This window comes from Ammospiza caudacuta, chromosome 35 (genome assembly GCF_027887145.1).
Source record: "Ammospiza caudacuta isolate bAmmCau1 chromosome 35, bAmmCau1.pri, whole genome shotgun sequence".
NCBI classification, from domain to species: domain Eukaryota; kingdom Metazoa; phylum Chordata; class Aves; order Passeriformes; family Passerellidae; genus Ammospiza; species Ammospiza caudacuta.
Window position 1 is genome coordinate 2,558,746 of NC_080627.1, and position 27,842 is coordinate 2,586,587.

A 27,842-nucleotide genomic window follows, 5' to 3' on the forward strand; every position below is an offset into this window, starting at 1 on the left:
CTCCGACCCCTTCTCCTTAAAAATGGGGGGGGGGAAGGACAGAAGGGGGGGGGGGGCTGCACCCCCCGGCCTTAAAAAAAAATGGGGGTAAATGGGGGGGGTCCCGGGGGGGGTTTGGGGGGTCCCAAGGGCATCTTTGGGTGTCCCAAGGGGTCCTGGGGGGATTCCGGGGGTCCCAGAGGGGGCTCTGGGGTCCCCAAGGGGGTCCCAGGGGGGGTTTGGGATCCTTGGGGGATCTTTGGGGGTCCCCAAGGGGCTCCTGGGGGGATCCCGGGGGTCCCCAGGGGGATGTTTGGGGTCTCCAAGGGATCCTGGGTCAGCCCGGGGCTCCCAGGGCTGATCTTGGGGGTCCCACAGGGCTCCTGGAGGGTCCTGGGGGGATCCCGGGGGTCCCTGGGTGATTTTGGGGGTCCCTGGGTCAATCCTGGGGGGATCCCGGGGGTCCCTGGGTCAATCCTGGGGGTCCCAGGGTTGATTTTTGGGGGTCCCTGGGTGAATCCCGGGGGTCCCTGGGTGAATCCTGGGTGAATCCTGGGGGTCCCTGGGTGATTTTGGGGGTCCCCGGGTGGTTTTGGGGGTCCCTGGGTGATTTTGGGGGTCCCTGGGTGAATCCTGGGGGTCCCTGGGTCAATCCTGGGGGGATCCCGGGGGTCCCTGGGTGAATCCTGGGGGTCCCAGGTTGATTTTTGGGGGTCCCTGGGTGAATCCTGGGGGTCCCAGGGTGATTTTTGGGGGTCCCAGGGTGGTTTTGGGGGTCCCCGGGTGATTTTTGGGGGTCCCAGGGTTGATTTTTGGGGGTCCCAGGGTGATTTTTGGGGGTCCCCGGGTGGTTTTGGGGGTCCCCGGGTGATTTTTGGGGGTCCCAGGGTGATTTTTGGGGGTCCCTGGGTGAATCCTGGGGGTCCCAGGGTGGTTTTTGGGGGTCCCAGGGTTGATTTTTGGGGGTCCCCGGGTGGTTTTGGGGGTCCCCGGGTGATTTTTGGGGGTCCCAGGGTTGATTTTTGGGGGTCCCAGGGTGATCCCGGGGGTCCCCGGGCGGTTTTGGGGTCCCCTACGAGGCGTGCTGGGCCGTGGAGAAGCAGAGCTTGAGCGTGTAGGGGTAGGGCCCGTCTGGGGGGGACAGAAATGGGGGTCAGGGGGGGCTGGCACCCCCCAGGACCCCCCCCCCAAACCCCCAGGAGCCCCCAAATCCCCCCCCAGGACCCCTCCCCAAACCCCCAGGAGCCCCCAAATCCTCCCCAGGACCCCTCCCCAAACCCCCAGGAGCCCCCAAATCCCCCCCAGGACCCCTCCCCAAACCCCCAGGAGCCCCCAAATCCCCCCCAGGACCCCCCCCAATCACCCAGGACCCCCCAAATCCCCCCCAGGACCCCCCCCCAAACCCCCAGTCCTCCCCAAAGCCCACCCTGACCCCCCCCAAATTCCCTCCATAAACCCCCAGGACCCCCCAGGACCCCTCCCCAACCCCCCCCCCGAGCCCCCAAATCCCCTCCCCAGCCCCCCAGGAGGATGAGGAGGAGGATGGGGAGGGGGCTGGGAGGAAGAGCAGGAGGAAGAGGAGGAGGAAGAGGAGGAGGAGGACGATGAAGGGCAGGATGAGGAGGGGGCTGGGAGGATGAGGAGGATGAGAGGAAGAGCAGGAGGAAGAGGACAAGGATGAGGAGGATGACGAGCAGAAGAGGAAGATGAGGGCGAGGAGAAGACGGAGGAGGATGAAGGGCAGGAGGAGGAGGAGGAGGAGGCCGAGGCCGAAGCACGCACTGGGGTTCTTCATCTGGAAGTGGTTGAGGAACCCGAGCGTCTCCAGGGCGTCGCTCTTGGAGTCCCACTCGAGCAGCCCCGAGGAGCTGCGCTCGCCTGGGGGTCACACGGGGTCACACGGGGTCACACGGGGTCACATGGGGTCACACGGGGTCACACGGGGGTCCCTGACCCCCCCAAAACCAACCAGACCCCAAACACCCCCCCCCGAGCCCCTTCCCCACCACCCAAACCCTCCCCAAATCCCCTTCCTCAGCCCCCCAATGCCCCCTGACCCCCCAAAACACCCCCTGACCCCCAAACACCCCCCAAATACCCCCTGACCCCCAAACACCCCCTGACCCCCCAAAACACCCCCAAACCCCACCCTGACCCCCAAACCCCCCCTGACCCCCCAAATCCCCTTCCTCAGCCCCCCCAATGCCCCCTGACCCCCAAACACCCCCCAAAACCCCACCCTGACCCCCCCTGACCCCCCAAACACCCCCCAAAAAAACCCCAAACCCCACCCTGACCCCCCCAAATTCCCATCCCGGACCCCCTGGCCCCCCCAAATCCCACCGTGACACCCCCCCCCCCCCAAAGCCCCTTCCCCAGCACCCGATTCCCCTCCAAAATCCCCATCCTGGACCCCAAAAAAACCCCAAATCCCCCCCGAACGCCCCTCCTGACCCCCCAAACACCCCCCCGGACCCCCCAAATCCCACCCTGAACCCCCCAAATCCCCCCGGACCCCCACTCACTCTTGCCAGAGAACACCTTGACCGAGGACGGGCGCTTGACCCCGAGCTCGTCACAGATCTGGGGGGAAAATGGGGGGTCAGGGGGGATTTGGGGGGCTCAGGATGGGGACTTGGGGATTTGGGGGGATTTGGGGGTCTGGGGAGGGGTTTGGGGGCATTTGGGGGGCTCAGGATGGGGATTTGGGGATTTTGGGGGGGGGTCTTTGGGGGGATTTGGGGTGTCTGGGGAAGGGTTTGGGGAGGATTTGGGGGGTGTTTGGGGGGCTCAGGATGGGGATTTGGGGATTTTGGGGGAGTCTTTGGGGGGTCAGGGGGGATTTGGGGGGCTCAGGATGGGGACTTGGGGACTTCGGGGGGGTCTTTGGGGGGATTTGGGGGTCTGGGGAGGGGTCTGGGGAGGGGTTTGGGGGGCTCAGGATGGGGATTTTGGGGGGGTCTTTGGGGGGATTTGGGGGTCTGGGGAGGGGTTTGGGGGGCTCAGGATGGGGATTTTGGGGGGGTCTTTGGAGGGATTTGGGGGTCTGGGGAGGGGTTTGGGGGGATTTGGGGGGTGTTTGGGGGACTCAGGATGGGGATTTGGGGATTTTGGGGGGTCTTTGGGGGGATTTGGGGGGCTCAGGATGGGGATTTGGGGATTTTGGTGGGGGGTCTTTGGGGTGTCTGGGGAGGGGTTTGGGGAGGATTTGGGGGTCTGGGGGATTTGTGGGCTCTGGGAGGGATTTGGGTGGTCTGGGGAGGGGCTTTGGGGGGATTTGGGGAGGTTTTTTGGGGTTTTGGGGGTCAGGGGGAGATTTGGGTGGTGGGGAAGGGGTTTGGGGGGTCAGGATGGGGGTCTGGGGCTCAGGGAGGGGTTTGGGGGTTTTTGGGGGTCAGGGGGAGATTTGGGTGGTGGGGAAGGGGTTTGGGGGGTCAGGATGGGGCTCTGGAGCTGGGAAGATGAAGAGGATGAAGAGGAGGATGAAGGGGATGATGATGAGGAGGATGAGGAGGACGGGAGGACGAGGAGAAGGCCGAGAACGGAGGGGAGGACGAGGATGATGAGGAAGGAGAGGACGAGGACGACGAGGCCGAGAGAAGGAGACGTCAGGAGCACGGGGGAGAAAACCAAGAGGGGGCTGAGCTGAGGACGACCCCGAGGCCGAAGGCACCTCGTAGAAGTTGTCCTCGGTGACGTCGAGCGGCGCGTTGAAGAAGTGCAGCACGTTGCTGGGGTGCTGGATGCGGTTCTTGGCCGCCTGCTCGGGCGTGGAGAAGCGATTGTTGCGCGAGCCGCTGAAGTCCTTGTAGCTGCACGAGCCGTCCTCCAGCCCGTAGGACTGCCCCGGCATGATGGCGTGCTGCTTGGACACGCTGCCGAGGGGAGAAACGGGGAGAAACGGGGAAAAAACGGTGAAAAACGGTGAAAAAACGGGGAAAAACAGTGAAAAAACGGGAAAAAACGGGTCAGAACACCCCAAAAACCCCCAAATCCGCCCCAAAATCCCCCACAGACCCCACAGGACTGCCCCGGCATGATGGCGTGCTGCTTGGACACGCTGCCGAGGGGAGAAACGGGGAGAAACGGGGAAAAAACGGGAAAAACGGTGAAAAAACGGTGAAAAAACGGGAAAAAAACGGGTCAGAAAACCCCAAAAACCCCAAAATCTGCCCCAAAAACCCCCACAGACCCCGCAGGACTGCCCCGGCATGACGGCGTGCTGCTTGGACACGCTGCCGAGGGGAGAAACGGGGAGAAACGGGGAAAAAACGGGAAAAACGGTGAAAAAACGGTGAAAAAACGGGAAAAAACGGGTCAGAAAACCCCAAAAACCCCAAAATCTGCCCCAAAAACCCCCACAGACCCCGCAGGACTGCCCCGGCATGATGGCGTGCTGCTTGGACACGCTGCCGAGGGGAGAAACGGGGAGAAACGGGGAAAAAACGGTGAAAAACGGTGAAAAAACGGGGAAATAACGGGTCAGAAAACCCCAAAAACCCCAAAATCCGCCCCAAAAACCCCCACAGACCCCGCAGGACTGCCCCGGCATGACGGCGTGCTGCTTGGACACGCTGCCGAGGGGAGAAACGGGGAGAAACGGGGAAAAAACGGGAAAAAACGGTGAAAAAACGGTGAAAAACGGTGAAAAAACGGGAAAAAACGGGTCAGAACACCCCAAAAACCCCAAAATCCGCCCCAAAATCCCCCACAGACCCCACAGGACTGCCCCGGCATGACGGCGTGCTGCTTGGACATGCTGCCGAGGGGAAAAAAGGGTTAAAAATCCCAAAAATCCACCCCAAAAAGCCCAAAACCCCAAAACCCACCCTAAAAATCTCTGTGGGAAAAAGCGGGTCAGAAAACCCCAAAAATCCACTGCAGAAACCCCTGGAAATCCAGGCCAAAAATCACTACAAACCCCTAAAATCACTCGGGGTCCCCCAAAATCACTCAGGGACCCCCAAAAATTCCCAAAATGCCCCAAATTCCCACCAGACGCTGAGTTTCTGGCCGAGCACGAAGCTGTTGTTGAGGTGGCGATGGCAGAGATGGGGTGGAGACCCCCCAAAAAAAACCCCCTAAAATGACCCCCAAACCCCTCGAAATGACCCCAAATTGTCCAAAAAGCCCCAAACTGCCCCAAAGTTGCCCAAATCCGCACCAGACGTTGAGCTTCTGGCCGAACATGAAGTTGTTGTTGAGGTGGGTGATGGCTCTGTCCACGGCGTAGCCATCGGCCATCTCCACCATGGCCGCGCCCGGCTTGCTCTTCATGAACTTCACCTGCGCAGGTGGGACAGGACAGGTGAGGGACACCTGGGACAGGTGAGGGGACACCTGGGACACGTGAGGGGACACCTGGGACACGTGAGGGACACCTGGGACACGTGAGGGACACCTGGGACACGTGAGGGGACAGGTGAGGGACACCTGGGACAGGTGAGGGGACACCTGGGACAGGTGAGGGGACACCTGGGACAGGTGAGGGGACACCTGGGACACGTGAGGGACACCTGGGACACGTGAGGGGACACGTGAGGGACACCTGGGACAGGTGAGGGACACCTGGGACACGTGAGGGGACACGTGAGGGACACCTGGGACACGTGAGGGGACACCTGGGACAGGTGAGGGGACACCTGGGACACGTGAGGGGACACGTGAGGGACACCTGGGACAGGTGAGAGGACACCTGGGACAGGGGTCATGTCTAGCTTGCTCTTCATGAACTTCACCTGCGCACGTGAGAGGACACGTGAGGGACACCTGGGACAGGTGAGGGGACACGTGAGGGACACCTGGGACAGGTGAGGGACACCTGGGACAGGTGAGGGGACACCTGGGACAGGGGTCATGTCTAGCTTGCTCTTCATGAACTTCACCTGCGCACGTGAGGGGACACATGAGGGACACCTGGGACAGGTGAGGGGACACCTGGGACAGGTGAGGGACACCTGGGACAGGGGTCACGTCTGGCTTGCTCTTCATGAACTTCACCTGTGACAGGTGGGACAGGACAGGTGAGACATGGACAGGTGAGGGACACTGGGACAGGTGAGACACGGACAGGTGAGATGGGGAGAGGGACACCTGAGGGACACTGGGACAGGTGAGACACGGACAGGTGAGATGGGGACAGGGACACCTGAGACAGATGAGGGACACTGGGACAGGTGAGACACGGACAGGTGAGATGGGGACAGGGACACCTGAGACAGGTGAGGGACACTGGGACAGGTGAGACACGGACAGGTGAGATGGGGACAGGGACACCTGAGACAGATGAGGGACATTGGGACAGGTGAGACACGGACAGGTGAGACACGGACAGGTGAGATGGGGACAGGGACACCTGAGACAGCTGAGGGACACGGGGACAGTGGCCATGCCCAGCTTGCCCTTCATGAACTTCACCTGCGCAGGTGGGACAGGACAGGTGAGAGGGGGCAGGGACATGGACAGGTGAGGGACACAGGGACAGGTGAGACAGGTGAGGGGGCAGGTGACACCTGGGACAGGTGAGGGGACACCTGGGACAAGGGGTCATGTCTAGCTTGCTCTTCACGAACTTCACCTGCGCAGGTGGAACGGCACAGGTGAGGACAGGTGAGTGACAGGTGACACCTGGGACAGGTGAGGGACCTCCTGTAGGACCCCCAGGACCCCTTTAGGACCCCAGCCCACCTTCTCGACGTTGCCGTAGAGGCAGAAGACGTTGAAGACGCGGTCGCAGTTCATCTTGGCCTGGTCCAGACCCCCCACATCCCCCCCAAACCGCACTGAGGACCCCCCAGCCCCCACTGGAGACCCCAGCCCACCTTCTCGACGTTGCCGTAGAGGCAGAAGACGTTGAAGACGCGGTCGCAGTTCATCTTGGCCTGGTCCAGCCCGTACACCATGAGCACGGGCGAGTCGGCGTGGGGGCCGTAGTCGGGGGGCGGCGGCGGCGGCGGGGGGGGGTGCCCGTACTGGGGCCCGTAGCGCCCGGGACCCCGGCGGTGCCCCCCGCCCACCGGGGGCGGCCCCATGCGGCGCCCCTCGTAATGGGGGGGAGGGGGCCCGTAGCCCTCGTCGTGGTGGTAGTGCCCGTGGTGGTAGCCGCCGTGGGGACCCCCTGAAATGGGGAACAAAAACGGGGGTGAGACCCCCGAACTGGGGGAGAGACCCCCGAACTGGGGGAGAGACCCCTAAATTGGGGGAGACACCGCCATGGTGATGGGAGACCCCCAATGTGGGGAGGGGGCTTGTAGCCCTTGTTGTGGTGGTAGCCGCCGTGGGGACCCCCTGAAATGGGGAATAAAAACGGGGGAGAGACCCCCGAACTGGGGGAGAGACCCCCGTGGTGATGGGAGACTCCAAATGTGGGGAGGGGGCTTGTAGCCCTTGTTGTGCTGGTGCCCGCCGCGGGGACCCCCTGAAATGGGGAGAGAACGGGCCCAAAATGGGGTGAGGGGGACCCCAAACTGGGGAAGAGACCCCCGGGGTGAGGGGGACCCCAAACCGGGGGGAGAGGGGACCCCCCCCCCCCCGAGCCTGACAGGGGTCACGGCAATGGGGCACAGACCCCCAGGGAGAGGAGACCCCCTCACACCTGCCCCAAGCGAGCCCCCAGTCCCCCAAAGGTGCCCCAAGCCCCCCAAAACTGCCCCAAAGGTACCCCCAGCCTGCCCCAAACCTTTTCCCAGCCCCCTCAAATCTGCCCCAAGCCCCTGAAAGCCCCCCAAAGGTAGCTCCAAACCGGCCCCAAGCCCCCCCAAACCCCCCCACACCTGCCCTAAGCCCTCCAAACCTGCCCCAAAGCCCCCACACCTGCCCCAAACCCCCCCACACCTGCCCTAAGCCCTCCAAACCTGCCCCAAACCTGCCCCAAACCCCCCCATACGTCCCCAAACCTACCCCAAACCTCCCCAAAGCTGCCCCAAAGCCCCCCAAACCTGCCCCAAACCTCCCCACACCTGCCCTAAACCCTCCAAACCTGCCCCAAACCTCCCCAAACCTCCCCAAACCTGCCCCAAGCCCCCCCAAACCTGCCCCAAGCCCCCCCAAACCTGCCCCAAAGCCCCCCAAATCTCCTCCCAGCCCCCCCAAAGCCCCCAAATCTCCTCCCAGCCCCCCCAAACCTGCCCCAAGCCCCCCAAGCCCCCCAGCCCCCGGTGCGTACCGTACTCGGCCGGGTGGTCGCCCAGCAGGGGCGGCTGCCGCTGCCGTTTGTTGGGGGTCCCGCCGGGCTCTCCTGGGGGGGGGGCACACGTGGGGAGGGGTCACAACCCCCCAAACCCCCCCACAGAACCCGGGTACCCCCCACCCACCAATCAGCACAAAGGCGGTGATTAATCATTAATTATTAATTAGGGATGGTAATGAGCCCCCCCACGGCACTGGGACATGGGGGGGGGGTCAGGACTGAAGGCAGGGGTGGGTTCAGAACCCAAAGTTTTGGTCAAATCCTCCCCTCCTGCAGAATTGCCATGATTTCGTTTTGGGGTGAAAAGAGAGAAAAAGGGCAAAGAGAGAAAAAGAGGTAAAGAGAGAAAAAGGGGGAAAAGAGAGAAAAAGGGGAAAGAGAGAGAAAAAGGGGAAAAGAGAGAGAAAGGGGAAAGAGAGAAAAAGGGGAAAGAGAGAGAAAAAAGGGAAAAGAGAGAAAAAGGGGGAAAAGACAGAAAGAGGGGAAAGAGAGAGAAAAAGAGGTAAAGAGAGAAAAAGGGAAAAGAGAGAAAAAAGGGAAAAGAGAAAAAGGGGGAAAAGACAGAAAAAGGGGAAAGAGAGAAAAAGGGGAAAAAGAGAGAGAAAAAGGGGAAAGAGAGAAAAAGAGGTAAAGAGAGAGGAAAAGGGGGAAAGAGAGAAAAAGAGATAAAGAGAGAAAAGGGGAAAAGAGAGAAAGAGGGCAAAGAGAGAAAAAAGGGGAAAGAGAGAGAAAAAGGAGAAAGAGAGAAAAAGCGGTAGAGAAAAAGGGAAAAGAGAGAAAAAGGGGAAAGAGAGAAAGGGGGAAAGAGAGAAAAAGGGGAAAGAGAGAGAAAAAGGGGAAAAAGAGAGAAAAAAGGGAAAGAGAGAGAAAAGGGGGAAAGAGAGAAAAAGGGGAAAGAGAGAAAAAGGGAAAAGAGAGAAAAAAGGGAAAGAGAGAAAAAGGGGAAAGAGAGAGAAAAAGGGGAAAGAGAGAAAAAGGGAAAAGAGAGAGAAAAAGAGGTAAAGAGAGAAAAAGGGGAAAGAGAGAGAAAAAGAGGTAAAGAGAGAAAAAGGGAAAAGAGAGAGAAAAAGGGGGGAAAGAAAGCAAAAGTGTAAAAAAAGAGAGAAGAAGGGGGAAAGAGAGCAAAAGTGTAAAAAAAGAGAGAAGGGGGGAAAGAGAGCAAAAGTGTAAAAAAAGAGAGAAGGGGGGAAAGAGAGCAAAAGTGTAAAAAAAGAGAGAAAAAGGAGGGAAAGAGAGCAAAAGTGTAAAAAAAGAGAGAAGAAGGGGGGAAAGAGAGCAGAAGTGTAGAACAAGAGAGACAAGGGCAGGGGGAGAGCAGAGGGGCTACTTACAGCTCCTGGGGGCAATAAAGTCCTTTGGGCCCCTCCTGGGGGGCTGCTCTTACCCCCGGCTCTCCCGGCGCGCCCCGGGCCCTGCGGCACAGGGCGAGAGTCACCAAAAGCGCCCACAACGGCCCAAAACGGCCCAGAAACGGGGCCCGGCCTGGGCACGGGCACCCCCAGAGCCCCCGGGCACGGGGCGCTCCCGGAACGTTCTGGAATGTTCCTGGTGGAGGTCCTGGAATGTTCCTGGAGGTGCGGCTGGAGTGTTCCTTGCAATGCTCCTGGGAGCTCTCTCGGGGTGCTCTTGAGGGGTCTCTAGAATGTTCCTGGAATGTTCTTTGCAGTGTTCTTTGGAATGTTCTGGAATGTTCCTGGGAATGGTCCTAGGAGTGTTCTTGGAATGTTCCTGTGAATGTCCCTGGGGGTGTTTCTGGAATGTTCTTTGGAATGTTCCTGGGGTGGTCCTGAAATGTTCCACAGGGTGTTGCTGAAGGTGTTTCTGGAATGTTCCTGAGGTGGTCCTGGAGGTGTTTCTGGAATGTTCCTGAGGGTGTTTCTGGAATGTTCCTGAGGTGGTCCTGGAGGTGTTTCTGGAATGTTCCTGAGGGTGTTTCTGGAGTGTTCCTGAGGTGGTCCTGGAGGTGTTTCTGGAATGTTCCTGAGGGTGTTTCTGGAATGTTCCTTGGAATGTTGCTGCGAGTGTTCCTTGGGTGTTCCTGCAGGTGTTGCTGGAATGTTCCCAGAATGTTCCTTGGTGTGTTAATGGAATGTTCCTTGGGGTGCTGCTGCAGGTGTTTCTGGAATGTTCCTGGAATGCTCCTGGAACGTTCCTTGAGGTGTTGCTGGAATGTTCTTGGGGTGTTCCTGGGGCTGTCCTTGGAACATTCCTGGAGGTGTTCCAGGAATGTTCCTTGGCGTGTTGCTGGAATGTTCCTTGGCGTGTTGCTGGAATGTTCCTTGGCGTGTTGCTGGAATGTTCCTGGGGGTGTCCTTGGGAAGTTCCTTGGGGTGTTGCTGGAATGTTCTTGAAGGTGTTCTTGGAATGTTCCTTAGGATGTTGCTGGAATGTTCCTGAACGTGCATTTGGGATGTTCTTGGAATGTTCCTGGAGGTGTTTCTGGAATGTTCTTGAGGGTGTTGCTGAAGGTGTTTTTGGAATATTCCTTGGGGTGTTGCTAAAATGTTCCTGGAATGTTTCTAGAATGTTCTTTGGGATGTTGCTGGAACGTTCTTGGAACATTCCTTTGAGTGTTGCTGGGGGTGTTGCCGGAGGCGTTTCTGGAATGTTCCTGGGGGTGTTCCTGGGGGTGTTTTTGGAACATTCCTGGGAGTGTTCCTGGAATGTTCCTGGGGGTGTTTCTGGAATGTTCCCTCCCGGGTTTGGGTTTTTGGGAGGTGTCGGCACCTCAGGGATGCTCAGGAGCTCCTGAAAGCGCCAAAAAGGGCCCTGGGTGTTCCTAAAACCACCAAATTTTGGCGTGGAACGAAAAAGAACTCCTAGAAACACTAGATTGAGTAATGGAAGAAGAAGAGTTCCTAAAACCCCTGAAATCAAGTCACGGAAGAGAAGAGATTTCCTAAAAACCCTGGGATTCTGTCTTCTGAGTGAGAGAATTCCTAAAACCACCAAAAATGGTCTTGGAAGACCAAGTGTGGGAAGGAAATTCCTTAAAAACCCCAAGGAAATGGTCTGGGAAGGGAGAGAATTCCTAAAAATGACCAAAAATGGTCCTGGAAAGAAAAGAATTTCTAAAAATGACAAAAATGGGGTCTTGGAAAGGAGGGAATTCCTAAAAAGCATCAAGATTTGTACCTTGGAAATGAGAGAATTCCCATGAAATGCTCCTGGGTTGTGTCCATATGCTGGAATTCCTAAAAACCATCAAGATTTGTGTCTTGGAAGTGAAAGAACTCCTAAAAAATGCTCTTGGGTTGTGTCCATGTCGAAAGAATTCCTAAAATTCACCCAAATTGTGCCTTGGGAACGAGAGAATTCCTAAAAAAACCAGAATATTCTTGGAGTGTGCCTGGTGATGCTGATGAAGTCCCAAAAGCTACTGAGCTTGTGCCTTGGAAATGAGAGAATTCCCATTAAATGCTCCTGGGCTGTGCTGATGTTGAAAGAATTCCTAAAATCCGCCCAAATTGTGCCTTGGAAGTGCCAGAATTCCCATGAAATGTTCCTGGGATGTGTCCATGTTGTTGGAATTCCTAAAAACCACCAAGTTTTGTGCCTTATAAATGAGAGAATTCCTAAAATCAGGATGTTCTCGAAGTGTGTCTTGGTATGTTGCTGGAATTCTTAAAATTCACCCAAAATTGTGTCTTGGAAATGAGACTTCCCATGAAATGCTCTTGGGTTGTGTTGATGTTGCTGAAATTCCTAAAATCCCCCCAAACTGCGACTTGAAAATGCCAAAATTCCCATAAAACGCTCTTGGGTTGTGCTGATGAATTCCTGAATTTGCCCAAATTGTGTCCTGGAAATGAGAAAATTCCCATGAATGCTCTTGGGTTGTGCTGATGTTGAAAGAATCCCCAAAAACCTCTGAGTTTGTGCCTTGGAAATGAGAGAATTCCTAAAAAAAAAAGTTCTTGAGATGTGTCCATGTTGCTGAAATCCTAAAAACCATCAAGATTTGTGCAATTCCCATGAAATGCTCCTGGGTTGTGTTGATGCTGAAAGAATTCCCAAAAACCTCTGAGTTTGTGCCTTGGAAGTGAAAGAATTCCCATGAAATGCTCTTGGTTTGTACTGATGTTGCTGAAATCCTAAAACTCCCCCAAATTGTGCCTTGGGAGTGAGAGAATTCCTAAAAGATTCAGAATGTTCTTGGACTGTGTCTTGGTATGTTGCTGGAATTCCTAAAATTCCCCCAAATTGTGCCTTGGAAGTGCCAGAATTCCCATTAAATGCTCCTGGGTTGTGCTGATGTTGAAAGAATTCCTAAAATTCACCCAAATTGTGCCTTGGAGGCGCCAAAATTCCTAAAAAAAATGTTCTTGGAATGTGCTGATGTAGAAATTCCTAAAGTTCCACCCAAACTGTGCCTTGGAAATGCCAAAATTCCCATGAAATGCTCCCGGGTTGTGTTGATGTTGCTGAAATTCCTAAATTTCCCCCAGTTTGTGCCTTGGGAATGGGAGAATTCCTACCAATGTCCTCGCTCTGTGTCCGTGGTGCCGCGTCCCTCGCCGGGGGCTCCTGCTGCTGCCTCTGGTGTTGGTGATTTTGGGGTTTTTTGGGGTTTTTTTTTGGGATTTTTTTCTCCTGGATTTTTGTTTTTGGGGGGTTGCTTGAGCCCCCCCCAGTGTGGTGTGAGGTGGGAGGAAGAGGAGGAGGAGGAAGAAGAGGAGGCTGAGTCTGCCTGGATGGGCGCGGAGCCGGCGCGGGACAAACCCCCCCAGCCCCAAATTTGGGGGAAGATTCCCCAGTTTTGGGAAAGATTCCCCAATTTTGGGAAGCACCCCTGGGACTCCCCTTTATTTGGGTGGGATCTCCCAATTTTGGGAAGGAACTCCCAATTCTAGGAAGGATCCTTGGGACCCCCTGAATTTGGGAAAGATCCCCCCAGTTTTGGGAAGGATCCCTGGCACCCCCCAATTTTGAGAAGAACCCCCCAATTTTGGGGAAGGATCCCTGGGACTCCCCAATTTTGGGAAAGATCCCCAAATTTTTGGGAAGGACCTCTGGAACCCCCCAATTTCGGGAAGGACCCTGGAACCCCCCCAGTTTTAGGAAAAGCCCCAGGGATTTTTGGAGTGAGACCCCCCAGTGTTGGAAAGGACCCCCCGGCTCATCCCCAAATTGCAGGAACTCTCCCCAGTTTCCAGCCCAGGTGGGGCTGCCCGGCCGTACCTGTCCCGCTCAGGTTGGGGTTGGTGTAGTCCCAGGTGTCCTGGTCGTTCTTGAACACGTTCAGGCGGCTGGGCTGGGGGGGCATGGCGGGTTGGCACCTGCCCAGGTGTGCCCAGCCACCCCCAGGTGTGCCCAGCCACCCCCAAGTGTCTCCAAATACCCCCAGGTGTGCCCAGGTACCCCTAGGTGTGTGCCCAGGTACCCCCAGGTGTGCCCAGCTACCCCCAGGTGTGTGCCCAGGTACCCCCAGGTGTGCCCAGCTACCCCCAGGTGTGCCCAGGTACTCCCAGGCGTGCCCAGGTGTGCTCCCAGGTACCTCCAGGTGTGCCCAGGTATCCCCAGGTGTGTCTGCCCAGTTGTCCCCACATGTGCCCAGGTACCCCCAGGTGTGCCCAGGTACATTCCCATCCGTTTCCAGGTGTTTCAGGTGTGTCCTCAAATACCCTCAGGTACGCCCAGGTGTACCCAGGTGTGTGCCCAGGTATCCCCCCATGTCCCAGGTGTGTGCCCAGGTACCCCCAAGTGTCCCAGGTGTGCCCACCTTGGCGTACTCGATCTTGAGGGTGCAGCACCCCGAGTAGATGTCGGCGCCGTTGAGCGAGGCCTTGGCGCGCTGGGCGCTCTGCACCGAGTCAAACGTGGGCAGGTCAAGGAAACCAAACTGGGGTTGGGGTTGGGGCAATTCCTGAGGGATTTGGGGCAATTCCCGAGGGATTTGGGGCAATTCCCGATGGGATTTGGGGCAATTCCTGAGGGATTTGGGATTGGGGCAATTCCTGAGGGATTTGGAACTCGGAGAATTCCTGATGGGATTTGGGACTGGGGAAATTCCTGAGGGATTTGGGATTGAGGGAATTCCTAATGGGATCCGGAATTCCTGAAGGGATTTGGGACAGGGGAAACTCCCAATGGGATTTGGGGGATTCCTGATGGAATTTGGGGGATTTCGGGACCTCAGGGTGGTGGGGACACAGGGACAGCCTCGCTCTGAGCCAGGTGGGGCCACCTGAGCTGTTCTGGTGGCCTCAGATCCCCATTCCTGGGGGAATTGGGGGCACTGGGATTCTGGGGACCCCCCAAAAGCCCCCAAGCAGGTTTGGGGTGCCGTGTTTGGGATATTCCACCATGGCCTGCACGCCGTTCTTGCGGAAGATGACGATCCTCTGCACCGGCCCGCACGGGTTGCAGATGGTGTAGAGCACGTCCTGGGGGGAACACGGGGGTCAGGGGCACCCCAAAACACACACGGGACCCCAAAAATACAGCCCAGGACCCAAGAATACAGCAAAAGACCCCCCAAAGCCAAGCTAGGACACCCCAAAGCCCACTGACCGTGGTGATGGAGTAGATGGGATTGAGGATGGTGAAGAGCAGCACGTTGGTGGTGACCCCAAACCCCAATAAACCCCAATAAAACCCCCACAAATCCCAATAAAACCCCAATAAAGCCCCAAAAGGCACCGTGGTGATGGAGTAGATGGGGTTGAGGATGGTGAAGAGCAGCACGTTGTTGACGCCGCGCGCGTCGTCGCTGTCCCCGGGCCGCGAGATCTTCTGGCTGGTGGAGTAGTTGACGAAGGCGGGGTGCCCCGCGAAGTAGATCTGGTTGTCGGCCGCGTAGTTGACGGCGTTGCAGGCGCCCAGGATGTCCTCGAACTCCACCAGGGCCTGGCGCTTCTTCGGCATCACCACCACGTAGCTGGGACACGGGGACACGGTCAGCGCGGTGGCACCAACCCACGGTGGCATCGGCCCATGGTGCCACCAACCCCTGACGTCACCACCGTGTAGCTGGGACACCAATCCATGGTGTCACCACCCCAATGTCCCCAGCACACCGTCCCCACATCAGTGTCCCCGGTGTCCTCACCCCTGTGTCCCCTGTCCCCAGAGTGTCCCTACCTTAGTGTCCCCACCGTCCTCTGGTGTCCCTAGCACACTGTCCCCAGTGTCCCCACCCCAGTGTCCCCACCATGTACCCCAAGTCCCTTACACGTCCCCCCAGCACGCTGTCCCCATCTCTGTGTCCCCTGTCCCCTGAATGTCCCCACCCCACTGTCCCCACTGTGTGCCCCAAGTCCCCTCCATGTCCCCCCAGTGTCTCCACCCCAATGTCCCCAGTGTCCCCAGCACGCTGTCCCCAGTGTCCCCTGGTGTCCCTAGCACACCGTCCCTCCCACTGTCCCCACCCCAGTGTCCCCAATGTCCCCAATGTCCGCCCCAAATTCCCTGCATGTCCCCACCCGAGTGTCCCCACTCCCGTGTCCCCAGTGTCCTCCTGACCCCACTGTGTCCCTGGTGTCCCCACGTCCCACCTGATGGGCCCGAACTCCTGCAGCGCCTCCACCAGGTCGGCCTCCACGATGCCGTCGATGAGGCCGCGGATGTGAACCACGGGCGACGCCGGCGTCTTGTGCGGGTCCTCGTAGTTCTCCTGGGGACACCGAGGGATTGGGGACAGCCCTGCTGGGTTTGGGGACAGCCCTGATGGGCTGGGGACATCCCTGATGGGCTGGGGACAGCCCTGATGGGTTTGGGGACAGCCCTGATGGGTTTGGGGACAGCCCTGATGGGCTGGGGACAGCCCCGATGGGTTTGGGGACAGCCCTGATGGGCTGGGGACAGTCCCACTGGGTTTGGGGACAGCCCCGATGGGTTTGGGGGCATCCCTGATGGGCTGGGGACAGCCCTGATGGGTTTGGGGGCATCCCTGATGGGCTGGGGACATCGCTGATGGGCTGGGACCAGCCCCACTGGATTTGGGGACATCCCCACTGGGTTTGGGGACAGCCCTGATGGGCTGGGGACAGCCCCAATGGGTTTGGGGACAGCCCTAAACACCGCAGCTTTGGGGCCAGGCCGAGTCAAAACAGAACTCCTACCACCCCTAAATTTTTAAATTTTAAATTGGAACGCTCTTAAATATTAACTCCTTTATAGAAATGATTTACACCCAAAATATCCAGTATCCCTCATTATTTACTACCCAATATTTATACCTCATTCCCTTAGAAAATATCTTTTTGCGCTCCTCAATATTTACCTCCCACTATTTACCTCTCAAAAAATATCTTTTTTCATTCCTCAGTATTTACCCTCCAATATTTATCTCCCAATATTTGTCTCCCAATATTTACACTCTCATGGATGATCTTTCTAATATTTCCCCCCTCAATATTCACTCCCTCAGATAACTTTTATCCTCCTTCAATATTTACCCCCCAATACTTACTCCCGCACAGCAAATTTTTTACTCCTTCTCAACATTTGCCCCCTCAAGAGGGATCTTTTACCCTCCCTATTTACCCCCCAAGGAAAACCTTTTACCCCCCTCAGATTTACCCCCCAATATCAACCCCTCAAACGGGATCTTCTCCCCCCCTAAGCCCTTCCCGCCATGTCTGTCCCCTCAGAACGTTCCTCCCCACATTTTCCCCCCTCACTGAAATCTCTTTCCTCCCTTCAGCTCCTCTTTCCCCCTTTAACTTTTCATGAAGGTTTCCTACACCCCCTCAACCCTTCCCTCCATTTCTGCCCCCTCAAAGGAGCACTTTTACCCCCTCACAGGAGCTCTTTTACCTCCTCATCCCTTCCCGCCATTTTTACCCCCTCACAGGAGCTCTTTTACCCCCTCATTCCTTCCCGCCATTTTTGCCCCCTCACAGGAGCTCTTTTACCCCCTCAGCCCTGCTCTCCATTTGTGCCCCCTCACAGAAACTCTTTTACCCCCTCAGCCCTGCTCTCCATTTGTGTCCCCTCACAGAAACTCTTTTACCCCCTCAGCCCTTCTCTCCATTTCTGCCCCCTCACAGGAGCTCATTTACCCTCTCACCCCTTCCTGCTATTTGTGCCCCCTCACAGGAGCTTTTACTCCCTCAGCCCTTCCCGCCATTTTTGCCCCCTCACAGAAGCTCTTTTACCCCCCTCAGCTCCTGCCGCCACATGTAATCCCCTCACAGCGTTTTCCCCCCCTCTAGGAGCTGTTCTGTCCCCGCTCCCTACACCAAACCCCCACCCCGCTTTCCTCCGTTCTCACCGATCCTCCGGCTCCGGCCCCGCCGCCCGCGCCCCCCGGCCCACCGGGCCCATGAGGCGGCGCCTCCGCGCTCTCGGTTTTCAGGCGTTTAGGGGCTCTCCCGCCTTCGCCGCCGCCACCGCCGCCGTAATACCGGCCCGAACCGCCGCCGCCGCCGCCCGTAGCCATCTTCCCCATGTCGGCTCCGCGTCCGCCACCTTCGGCACCCTGAGGGCCGCGCCACCGCCGCCGCGACATGGCGCCCCGCTCCGAAGTCCCGCCCACGACACGCCCCCATTGGCCCGCCCACGCGTCAATCAAGGCTGTCCGGCCATCCAATTGGCTGACGCTGTTCCCGCCGCACCCGCTAGGCCGCACGCCGTTGTGATTGGCTCGGTCACAGAAAATACCCCGCGCCTATTGGTCCGCTGAGCTGCCCATCAGCGCTATCCTGAGAATACCATTCGTCGCCGCGCGCAACGGTCCGTCCGCCCACCGTGCTGATTGGAGCAGCGGTTGCCAGTCAGGGCGAGGCTCTGCCCTTCTTCTTGTCCAACCCGCAGATCCCGCCTCCCTCTTCCCACAGCGCCGTTCGGCCGCGGCGCCCCCGCCATTGCCGTCACAAGACGTCCATCAACCTCATCCGGCCACCATTGGCTCGTCTCGAGGAGCCCCAGCCTCTGGTCTCGCCCACCGGGCATACCGCTCACTCATTGGCTGAGCTGTACGTCAATCAACGCCCACTCTCTCAGCGCCGCGCTCTGATTGGTCGACTTCCTCACGTTTTCGTTTGTGATTGGCCAGCGTGTGTGGGACGTTCCCCGCTCCTCAGTGCAGGAGCTCCTGGGAGGGCACTGGGAGTAACTAGGAGTAACTGGGAGGGCACGGGGGGTAACCGGGAACACGGGGCCTCCCAGCCGCAAGGGTGCGCACTTCCACCTCCCCTCATCTAAACCCCGCCCCTCGCACGCTCATTGGCCATACGCCCCGCGACTCCAACCAATCACCGCTCTCCTCTCATTCCCACCATCCGCCACCCAATCATCTCAGCCCTTTCATTCACGCTGTGCACACAAGCCCGCCTTTTTTGCTGAGGGTAGTGCCTCGACCAATCAGCGTGAGGCTCTGGAGCCCTCAGCCAATCAGAAGAGACGGGGCGGGGTTTCAGCGTGAGGGGGTTGGCACCGCCCCCTGCTCAATTCGGGGGTCCCGGAGCCCCCCCAGGAACGAAACGGCTCCAAAATGGTCCCAAAATGACGCAAAACGACGCCAAAACCCCCCAAAACCGCCTCAGTCCGGCTCCAGCACTTTATTGGAACAACATTTTGGGGTTTGGATTCTTGGGGAGGGGGCTCAGCCCCCCGGTTCTGCCCATAAAAGGGGTGGGGGGAGAGGACAGGGGACAATTTCCCCTAATCCCCTCACAAAAGAACCTTTAAATTGTGAAACCTCCCAAAAATGAGGGGAAATGGGAGTTAAAAGGGGGATTTGGGGTGGTCTGAGGGGGTTTTGGGGTTCCCACATCGAGACTCCCCCCAAAAATGCAACAAAATTGAAGAAAAATGGGAATTAATGGGAATAAATGGGAATAAATGGGGAATTTGGGGGTCCTGGGGGTCTCAGCATCCAGACCCCTCCAAACCCCCTTTTAAATATTGAACCACACCCCAAAAAAATACTTCAACCCCCCAAAAAACGCAATAAAATAAAACAAATCAGGAGAATAAACGGGGTTTTGGGGAGATTTTGGAGGCGGAAAAGGCCCAAATAATCTTTAACCACTTCAACGCCCTCCAAAAAAAAAACCACTTTAAACGTTGGAAACCCCTCAAAAAATCACGAAAAAAGGCAGAAAAAATCACAGAAAAAAGGCAAAAAAAAGGCAGAAAAAAAGGGGGAAAAGGGAATAAAGAGGAAAAGAGGGAATTTTGTGTTTCTCAGACGATCATCTCCAGCTGCCGGGCGTACTCGATGACCTGCGTGGCCAATTCCGTCGAGGGGATCGGGGGGTCCTCGGCCTTCTGCTGCCGCCCCCCGAAGCTGTAATAGTTGGAGGGGCCCAGCACCCAGCCCCGCTGGGAAAATGGACAAAAATGGGGTTAAAAGGGGGGAAAATGGGGTTAGAAGGGGTTTGGGGTGGGCATTGGGGGCATTTAGGGGAACTGGAGGGGGTTTAGAGGGGTTTGGGGTGGACATTGGGGGCTTTAGGGCGGATATTTAAAGGGTGTGGGGCGGAAATTGGGGGGTTTGAAGGGGATTTGGGGGCTTTGGGGGGATTTAGGGGGGTTGGGGGAGGTTAAAAGGGATTTGGGGTGGATATTGGGGGCTTTGGGGAGGGTTAGAAGGGGATTTGGGGGGCTTTCAGTCAATTTTTGGGGCGTTTCAGGACATTTTTGGGGCTGTTTGGGGCTTTTCAGGGTGGTTTAGAGGTATTTCAGGGGCGTTTTGGGGGTGTTTCAGAGTATTTTGGGGTATTTCAGACCATTTTGGGGGTATTTAGGGCTATTTCAGACCATTTTGAGGTATTTCAGACCCTTTTGGGGTGTTTCTGGGATATTTTGGGCTATTTCAGACAATTTTTAAGGTATTTCAGGGTAATTTGGCATATTTCAGACCATTTTGGGGGTGTTTCTGGGATATTTTGGGGTATTTCAGACTGTTTTAGGGGTATTTCATGCTATTTCAGACCATTTTTGGGGTATTCCAGACCATTTCTGAGGTACTTAAAAACGGTCTGGAGGTATTTCAGGGTGTTTTGGGGTATTTCAGACCATTTTTGAGGGATTTCGAAGGGGATTTTGGGGCGTTTCAGCCCGTTTTTGGGGTGTTTCTGGGATATTTCGGGGCGTTTCAGCCCGTTTTTGGGGTGTTTCTGGGATATTTCGGGGTGTTTCAGCCCGTTTTTGGGGTGTTTCAGCCCGTTTTTGGGGTACCTTTTTGGCGTAGTCGGTCATCTTGCGGGGCGAGCTGAAGAACAGGATCCGCGCGGCCTCGGGGAACAGGATCCGCTCGTAGGCGGCCTCGATGCAGCCCGCGATCTCGTCCCTGGGATTTTGGGGGAAATTTGGGGGGTTTTGGGGGTTTTGGGGGGGTTTTCAGGGGGATTTTGGGGAGGTTTCAGAGGGATTCATGGGGATATTGGGGAGTTTGAAGGGGAAATTGGGGAGTTTTGGGGGGTTTTGACGGGGATTTTGGGGAGGTTTGCAGCCTCGATGCAGCCCGCGATCTCGTCCCTGGGATTTTGGGGGAAATTTGGGGGGTTTTGGGGGGGTTTTCAGGGGGATTTGGGGGTTTCAGAGGGATTCTGGGGGATTTCGGGGTGATTTGGGGTGATTTTGGGGTGATTTTGAGGATATTTTGGGGGGATTTTGGGCCCCCTTACCTGATGGTGTCCAGCAGGATGTCGATGAAGAAGGTGCAGCTCTGCCAGGTGAGGGGTTTGGGGCGGTTTTGGGGCAGTTTCGGGGATATTTCAGGGGGGATTTTTGGGATTTTGGGTTCAGAATGATTTTGGGGTGATTCTGAGGATATTTTGGGGTGATTTTGGGGGATTTTGGGCCCCCTTACCTGATGGTGTCCAGCAGGATGTCGATGAAGAAGGTGTAGCTCTCTGCTGGGATGTTGCCCTTGGCCAGGAACACTTTGTTGTAGCTGCCCTCCATCAGGTACTGGGGACAAAAAACGGGCTCAGAAAAACACAAATTGGGAGAAAACACCACAAAAAGGGGATAAAAAATCCCAAAAATGAGGTAAAACACCCCAAAGTTTGGCAAAGTCCCCCCGTAGCTGCTCTAATGGCATGGGCTGTGTGATGAACAGGCTCCTAAATCCCCTAAACCCCCCATACCTGATGAACAGGTTCCTAAATCCCCTAAATCCCCTCTGTACCTGTTCCAGGGACATGGGGTGCCGGATGAGCAGGTTCCTAAACCCCCCATACCTGATGAACAGGTTCCTAAACCCCCCATACCTGATGAACAGGTTCCTAAACCCCCCAGTTACCTGCTCCAGGGACACGGGGTGTCTGATGAACAGGTTCCTAAACCCCCTAACCCCCATTACCTGCTCCAGGGACACGGGGTGTCTGATGAACAGGTTCCTAAACCCCCTAAACCCCTGTTACCTGTTCCAATGACACGGGGTGCCGGATGAGCAGGTTCCTAAATCCCCTAAATCCCCCATACCTGATGAACAGGCTCCTAAATCCCCTAAATCCCCTCTGTACCTGTTCCAGGGACACAGGGTGCTGGATGAACAGGTTCCTAAATCCCCTAAACCCCCCATACCTGATGAACAGGTTCCTAAACCCCCTAAACCCTATTACCTGTTCAGGGACACGGGGTGCCGGATAAACAGATTCCTAAATCCCCTAATCCCCCCCGTTACCTGCTCCAATGACACGGGGTGTCTGATGAACAGGTTCCTAAATCCCCATTACCTGATGAGCAGGTTCCTAAACCCCATTACCTGTTCCAGGGACACGGGGTGTCGGATGAACAGGTTCCTAAACCCCCCATACCTGATGAACAGGTTCCTAAATCCCCTAACCCCCGTTACCTGCTCCAGGGACACGGGGTGCCGGATGAACAGGTTCCTAAATCCCCTAAACCCCCCATACCTGATGAGCAGGTTCCTAACCCCCGTTACCTGTTCCAGGGACACGGGGTGCCGGATGAACAGGTTCCTAAACCCCCCATACCTGCTCCAGGGACACGGGGTGCCGGATGAACAGGTTCCTAAATCCCCTAAACCCCCCATACCTGATGAGCAGGTTCCTAAATCCCCTAACCCCCGTTACCTGTTCCAGGGACACGGGGTGCCGGATGAGCAGGTTCCTAAACCCCCCAGTTACCTGTTCCAGGGACACGGGGTGTCTGATGAACAGGTTCCTAAACCCCCCATACCTGCTCCAGGGACACGCGGTGTCTGATGAACAGGTTCCTAAACCCCCCCGTTACCTGCTCCAGGGACACGGGGTGCCGGATGAACAGGTTCCTAAATCCCCCATACCTGATGAGCAGGTTCCTAAATCCCCTAACCCCCGTTACCTGTTCCAGGGACACGGGGTGCCGGATGAACAGGTTCCTAAACCCCCCATACCTGATGAACAGGTTCCTAAACCCCCCCGTTACCTGCTCCAGGGACACGGGGTGTCTGATGAACAGGTTCCCCTGGATGTCGGGCGCCGGCAGCCGCTCCAGCTCCGTGTGGAACTCGGCCACGCGGTTCTGGGACAGCAGGAACAGCAGGTTCAGCCCCAGCAGCTGGTGCCGCGACGCCGACTCGGGCAGCTCCTCCCTGAGAGGGGTTCCGGAACGTTCCGAGAGGTTCCGGAACGTTCCACGAGGTTCCGGAAGGTTCCCTGTGCCCCCAGTGCCCCCCCGAGCCCCGCGGTGGCTCAGCCCCAGCAGCTGCTGCCGCCATTCCACCTCGGGCACCTCCTCCCCGAGGGGCTCCGGAACGTTCCGAGAGGTTCCGGAATGCTCCGAGGAGATCCTGGGATGCCCCGGAAGGTTCCGGAAGGTTCTGAGCCCTCCCAGCGACCCCGGCAGGTTCAGCCCCGGCAGCCGGTGCTGCCACACCGACCCGGGCAGCTCCTCCCCGAGAGGGCTTCCAGAACGTTCTAAAGGGTTCCAGAACGTTCTGAGGAGGTTCCAGAACAGTGAAATTTGGGGGGCGATTTGGGGTACTCAGAATCTTCTGGAACCTCCTCAGAACGTTCTGGAACCTCCTCAGAATGTTCTGGAACCTAAAGGGTTCCGGAACGTTCTGAGGAGGTTCCAGAACGTTCTGAGGAGGTTCCAGAACACTCTGAGGGGGGGTTCCAGAACGTTCTGAGAAGGTTCCAGAATGTTCTAAAGGGTTCTGGAATGTTTTGAGAGGTTCCAGAACGTTCTAAAGGGTTCCAGAACATTCTGAGATGTTCCAGAACGTTCTGAGGAGGTTCCAGAACGTTCTAAAGGGTTCCAGAATGTTCTGAGGAGGTTCCAGAACGTTCTAAAGGGTTCCAGAATGTTCTGAGGAGGTTCCAGAACGTTCTAAAGGGTTCCAGAACGTTCTGAGGAGGTTCCAGACCATTCTAAAGGGTTCGGGAATGTTTTGAGAGGTTCCAGAACGTTCTAAAGGGTTCCAGAACGTTCCAAGGAGGTTCCAGAACATTCTAAAGGGTTCCAGAACATTCTAGAGGGTCCCAGAACATTCTGGCGAGGTTCCAGAACGTTCTGAAGGGTTCTGGAATGTTTTTGAGAGGTTCCAGAAGGTTCTGAGTACCCCAAATCGCCCCCCCAAATTTCACCCAAATCTTTCCCCACCCCCAAATTCCCAACTTTTGCCCCCATTTCCAGGGGATATTTTGGAGAGTGGGGCTCAGTGGAGCATCCTGAGCAAGGAAACTGCCCCCCAAAACCCCCTCAAATCCCCCCCAAAACCCCCCAAACGTCCCCCAAACCCCCGCAAATCCCACCCAAACTCCCCCAAATTTCACCCAAATCTTTTCCAAACCCCAAATCCCCCCCTTTTTTTTTTTTTTTTTCCATTTTTAGGGGATATTTTGGAGGCTGGGGCTCAGTGGAGCATCCTGAGCAAGGAAACTGCCCCCAAACCCCTTAAATCCCCCCAAATCTTCCCCAAAACCCCAAAATTCCATCCAAAACCCCCCAAATTTCATCCAAAACCCCCCAAATTTCATCCAAAACCCCCCAAATTCCACCCAAAACCCCCCAAATTCCACCCAAAACCCCCCAAATTCCACCCAAAACCCCCCAAATTCCATCCAAAACCCCCCAAATTTCATCCAAAACCCCCCAAATTTCATCCAAAACCCCCCAAATTCCATCCAAAACCCCCCAAGTGCCCCCAGACTCACTTGTAGTCGAAGTAGTAGCACTTGAGCTGGGCCATGTAACGCTCAAAGGAAGGGATGTCCTTCCTCAGGATGCTCCACTGGGCCCCAATCTCCAAAATGTCCCCTAAAAACGGGAAAAAATGGGGGAAATGGGGAAAAAATGAAAATTTGGGGTTTGGGAAAGGTTTGGGTGAAATTTGGGGGGATTTGGGGGAGTTTAAATGGAATTTTGGGGGGTTTTTGGGGGGGATGTCCTTCCTCAGGATGCTCCACTGGGCTCCAATCTCCAAAATGTCCCATGAAAATGGGGAAAAAAATGGGAAAAAATGGGAATATGGAGTTTGGGAAAGGTTTGGGTGAAATTTGGGGGGATTTGGGTGGGATTTGGGGGAGTTTAAATGGAATTTTGGGGGGTTTGGGGGGGATGTCCTTCCTCAGGAGGCTCCACTGAGCTCCAATCTCCAAAATGTCCCCTAAAAACAGGAAAAAATGGGGGGAAATGGGAAAAAATGAAAATTTGGGGTTTGGGAAAGGTTTGGGTGAAATTTGGGGGGATTTGGGGGAGTTTAAATGGAATTTTGGGGGGTTTTTGGGGGGATGTGCTTCCTCAGGATGCTCCACTGGGCTCCAATCTCCAAAATGTCCCATGAAAATGGGGAAAAAATGAGAAAAAATGGGAATATGGAGTTTGGGAAAGGTTTGGGTGAAATTTGGGGGGATTTGGGGGAGTTTAAATGGAATTTTGGGGGGTTTTTGGGGGGATGTCCTTCCTCAGGATGCTCCACTGGGCTCCAATCTCCAAAATGTCCCCTAAAAATGGGGAAAAAATGAGAAAAAATGGGAATATGGAGTTTGGGAAAGGTTTGGGTGAAATTTGGGGGGATTTGGGGGAGTTTAAATGGAATTTTGGGGGGTTTTTGGGGGGATGTCCTTCCTCAGGATGCTCCACTGGGCTCCAATCTCCAAAATGTCCCATGAAAATGGGGAAAAAATGAGAAAAAATGGGAATATGGAGTTTGGGAAAGGTTTGGGTGAAATTTGGGGGGATTTGGGTGGGATTTGGGGGAGTTTAAATGGAATTTTGGGGGGTTTGGGGGGGATGTCCTTCCTCAGGAGGCTCCACTGAGCTCCAATCTCCAAAATGTCCCCTAAAAACGGGAAAAAATGGGGGAAAATGGGGAAAAAATGAAAATTTGGGGTTTGGGAAAGGTTTGGGTGAAATTTGGGGGGATTTGGGGGAGTTTAAATGGAATTTTGGGGGGGTTTTTGGGGGGATGTCCTTCCTCAGGAGGCTCCACTGGGCTCCAATCTCCAAAATGTCCCCTAAAAATGGGAAAAGATGGGGGAAAATGGGGAAAAAATGGGAATTTGGGGTTTGGGTGAAATTTGGGGGGGGTTTGGGTGGGATTTAAAGGAGTTTTGGGGGCATTTTGGGGAATTTTGGGGCCATTTTTGGGGGTATTTGTAGAGGATTTGGGGGGGGATTTTGTGGAATTTTTGGAGATTTTTAAGGGACTTTTGGGGGGGGATTTTGAGGATTTTTGTGGGGGTTTTGGGAGGATTTTCAGGGGATTTTGGGGGATTTATTTTTGGGGAGGATTTTTGGAGGACTTGGGAGGATTTTAGGGGATACTTTTTGATTTCTGGGGGAATTTCATGGGATTTTGCAGGGTATTTTTAGAGGATTTTTGGGGGAATTTTGGGCCATTTTTTCAGGAAAATTCTTGGGTATTTTGGTCCATTTTTGGACAGATTTTTGGGGTACTTTGGGGTATTTTTGGGACACTCACGGGCCAGGATCAGCTGCTGCTTGGTCATGGCCGAGCCGGAGGTGGGGAGGAAGTTCAGGTCCAGCAGAGCCACCTGGGGGAATTTTGGGGAGATTTTGGGGGGTCCCGATGGGATCTGGGGGATCCCAGAGGGGCCTCGGTGCCCCCCCCCACCCCCAACCCATCCAGCTGATTAAAGGTTCAGTGTTAATTAATGGTTTGGTGTTAATTAATGTCTCGGGGTTAATTGGTGTTTACAGGAAATGGCACAAAGGGGGGCGGGGACACCCCAAAAATCCCAGAAATCCGAAAATCCGGGACCCCCCCACAGCCCAGGGACCCCAAATTTCGCTTTAATTGCCCCAAACTCGGGGGTCCCGTCACCCCCAGACCCCCCAGACCCACAAATTCCCCCTCAAACCCCCAAAATTCCCCCAAATTCAACCCAAAAATCCCCCCTAAAATACCTCAAACCCACAAAAAAATCCCCCATATCCCCCTCAAACCCCTCTAAAAATCCCCCAAAAATCTCTCAAAAATCCCCCAAACCCCTCAGCCGCTCCAAACTCCCTCAGACCCCCCCAAATCCCAAAAAACCTCCCCAAATTCCCCCAAAAATCCCCCTCAAACCCCTCTAAAAATCCCCCAAATCCTCCTCAACCCCCCCCCAGGGAATCCCCCAAAACTCAGCCATTCCAAAACCCCTCAGACCCACCAGAAATCCCTCAAATTCTCCCAGAAATCCCCCAAATTCCCCCCATCTCCCCCTCAAAAACCCCCCTAAAAATCCCCCCCAAATCCCCCAAACCCCTCAGCCACCCCAAACCCCCTCAGATCCCTCCAAAATCTCACAAATCCTCCCCAAAATCTCCCCAAACCTCCTCAAACCCCCGTAAAAATCCCCCAAACCCCTCAGCCACTCCAAGCACCCTCAGAGCCCCCCCAAATCCCCAAAAAACCCCCCTCAAACCCCTCTAAAAATCCCCCAAATCCTCCTCAAACCCCCCCAAAAAATCCCCCAAAACTCAGCCATTCCAAAACCCCTCAGACCCACCAGAAATCCCCGAATTCCCCCCAAGCGCCCCCCAAACCCCCCCTCAGCCCGCTGCCCTCACCTTGAGCCTGCCCAGCGCCTCCCCGCACTTGGCCAGGTTGGGGCTTTTCCGGCCCCACTCTCCCTTGAGCTGCTCGTACAGCCCGGCCGCGGCCCTGAGGCCTCCCCCGGAGCCCGCCGGGAGCCCCGGGACCGCCAGGCCCAGCCCGGTTCCCGCCGGGCCCGTCCCGGCCGCGGCCCCGGCCCCGTTCGGCACCGCCATGACTGCGCGCCAACGCGACACTGCCGCGAGCCGGGCCGCGCTTTGCGGCCGTGTCCGGGCAACGCGGGCAGCGCTTTACGGCAGCGCCCGCCTCACGGGATGGCAACCATGGCAACGCCGCTGTTGCCGCCTCCCCTCCGCCCTTTACGGCAGCGCCCGCCTCACGGGCCGGTCACCATGGCAACGCCGCTGTTGCCGCCTCCCTGCCGCGCTTTACGGCAGACCCCGCCTCGCGGGCTGGTAACCATGGCAACGCCGCTGTTGCCGCCTCCCCGCCGCGCTTTACGGCAGCGCCCGCCTCACGGGCTGGCAACCATGGCAACGCCGCAATTGCCGCCTCCCCTCCGCCCTTTACGGCACCTCCCCGCTCTCGGGCCCGTCGCCATGGAGACGCCGCTGTTCCCGGCTTTACGGTTGTGAGGGCGTCGCCATGACGACGCCGCGCTCTGTGCGGCAGCGCGGGGGTTACCGTGGTAACGCGGCGCTTTACGGCGGGCCCCGCTTCTGAGGGGGACCCGCGGGGCTTGAGGGTCCCCAGGGTGATTTTGGG

General features: G+C 56.4%; 2 protein-coding genes across 2 annotated transcripts; both read right to left on the reverse strand.

The window, feature by feature from the left end:
• Positions 1-89: 89 nt before the first annotated feature.
• On the reverse strand, positions 90-17,621 carry HNRNPL (heterogeneous nuclear ribonucleoprotein L). The gene is made up of 13 exons (XM_058822814.1): positions 17,385-17,621; positions 15,664-15,782; positions 14,810-15,047; positions 14,468-14,553; positions 13,890-13,986; positions 13,349-13,421; positions 8,144-8,215; positions 6,801-7,096; positions 5,144-5,265; positions 3,653-3,854; positions 2,505-2,562; positions 1,762-1,857; positions 90-1,110 (listed from the first exon to the last, which is right to left on the reverse strand). Exons 1-13 carry the CDS (start codon positions 17,619-17,621, stop codon positions 1,052-1,054), a joined length of 1,755 nt encoding a protein of 584 aa, XP_058678797.1. The 3' UTR covers positions 90-1,051.
• A 1,017-nt stretch (positions 17,622-18,638) lies between these two features.
• Positions 18,639-27,307, reverse strand: PSMD8 (proteasome 26S subunit, non-ATPase 8). Its single transcript, XM_058822861.1, has 7 exons — positions 27,092-27,307; positions 25,998-26,070; positions 24,229-24,331; positions 22,496-22,661; positions 20,931-21,031; positions 20,297-20,408; positions 18,639-19,438 (listed from the first exon to the last, which is right to left on the reverse strand). The coding sequence occupies exons 1-7, from the start codon at positions 27,290-27,292 to the stop codon at positions 19,301-19,303; spliced, it is 894 nt and encodes a 297-aa protein (XP_058678844.1). The 5' UTR covers positions 27,293-27,307; the 3' UTR covers positions 18,639-19,300.
• Between the last annotated feature and the right edge of the window lie 535 nt (positions 27,308-27,842).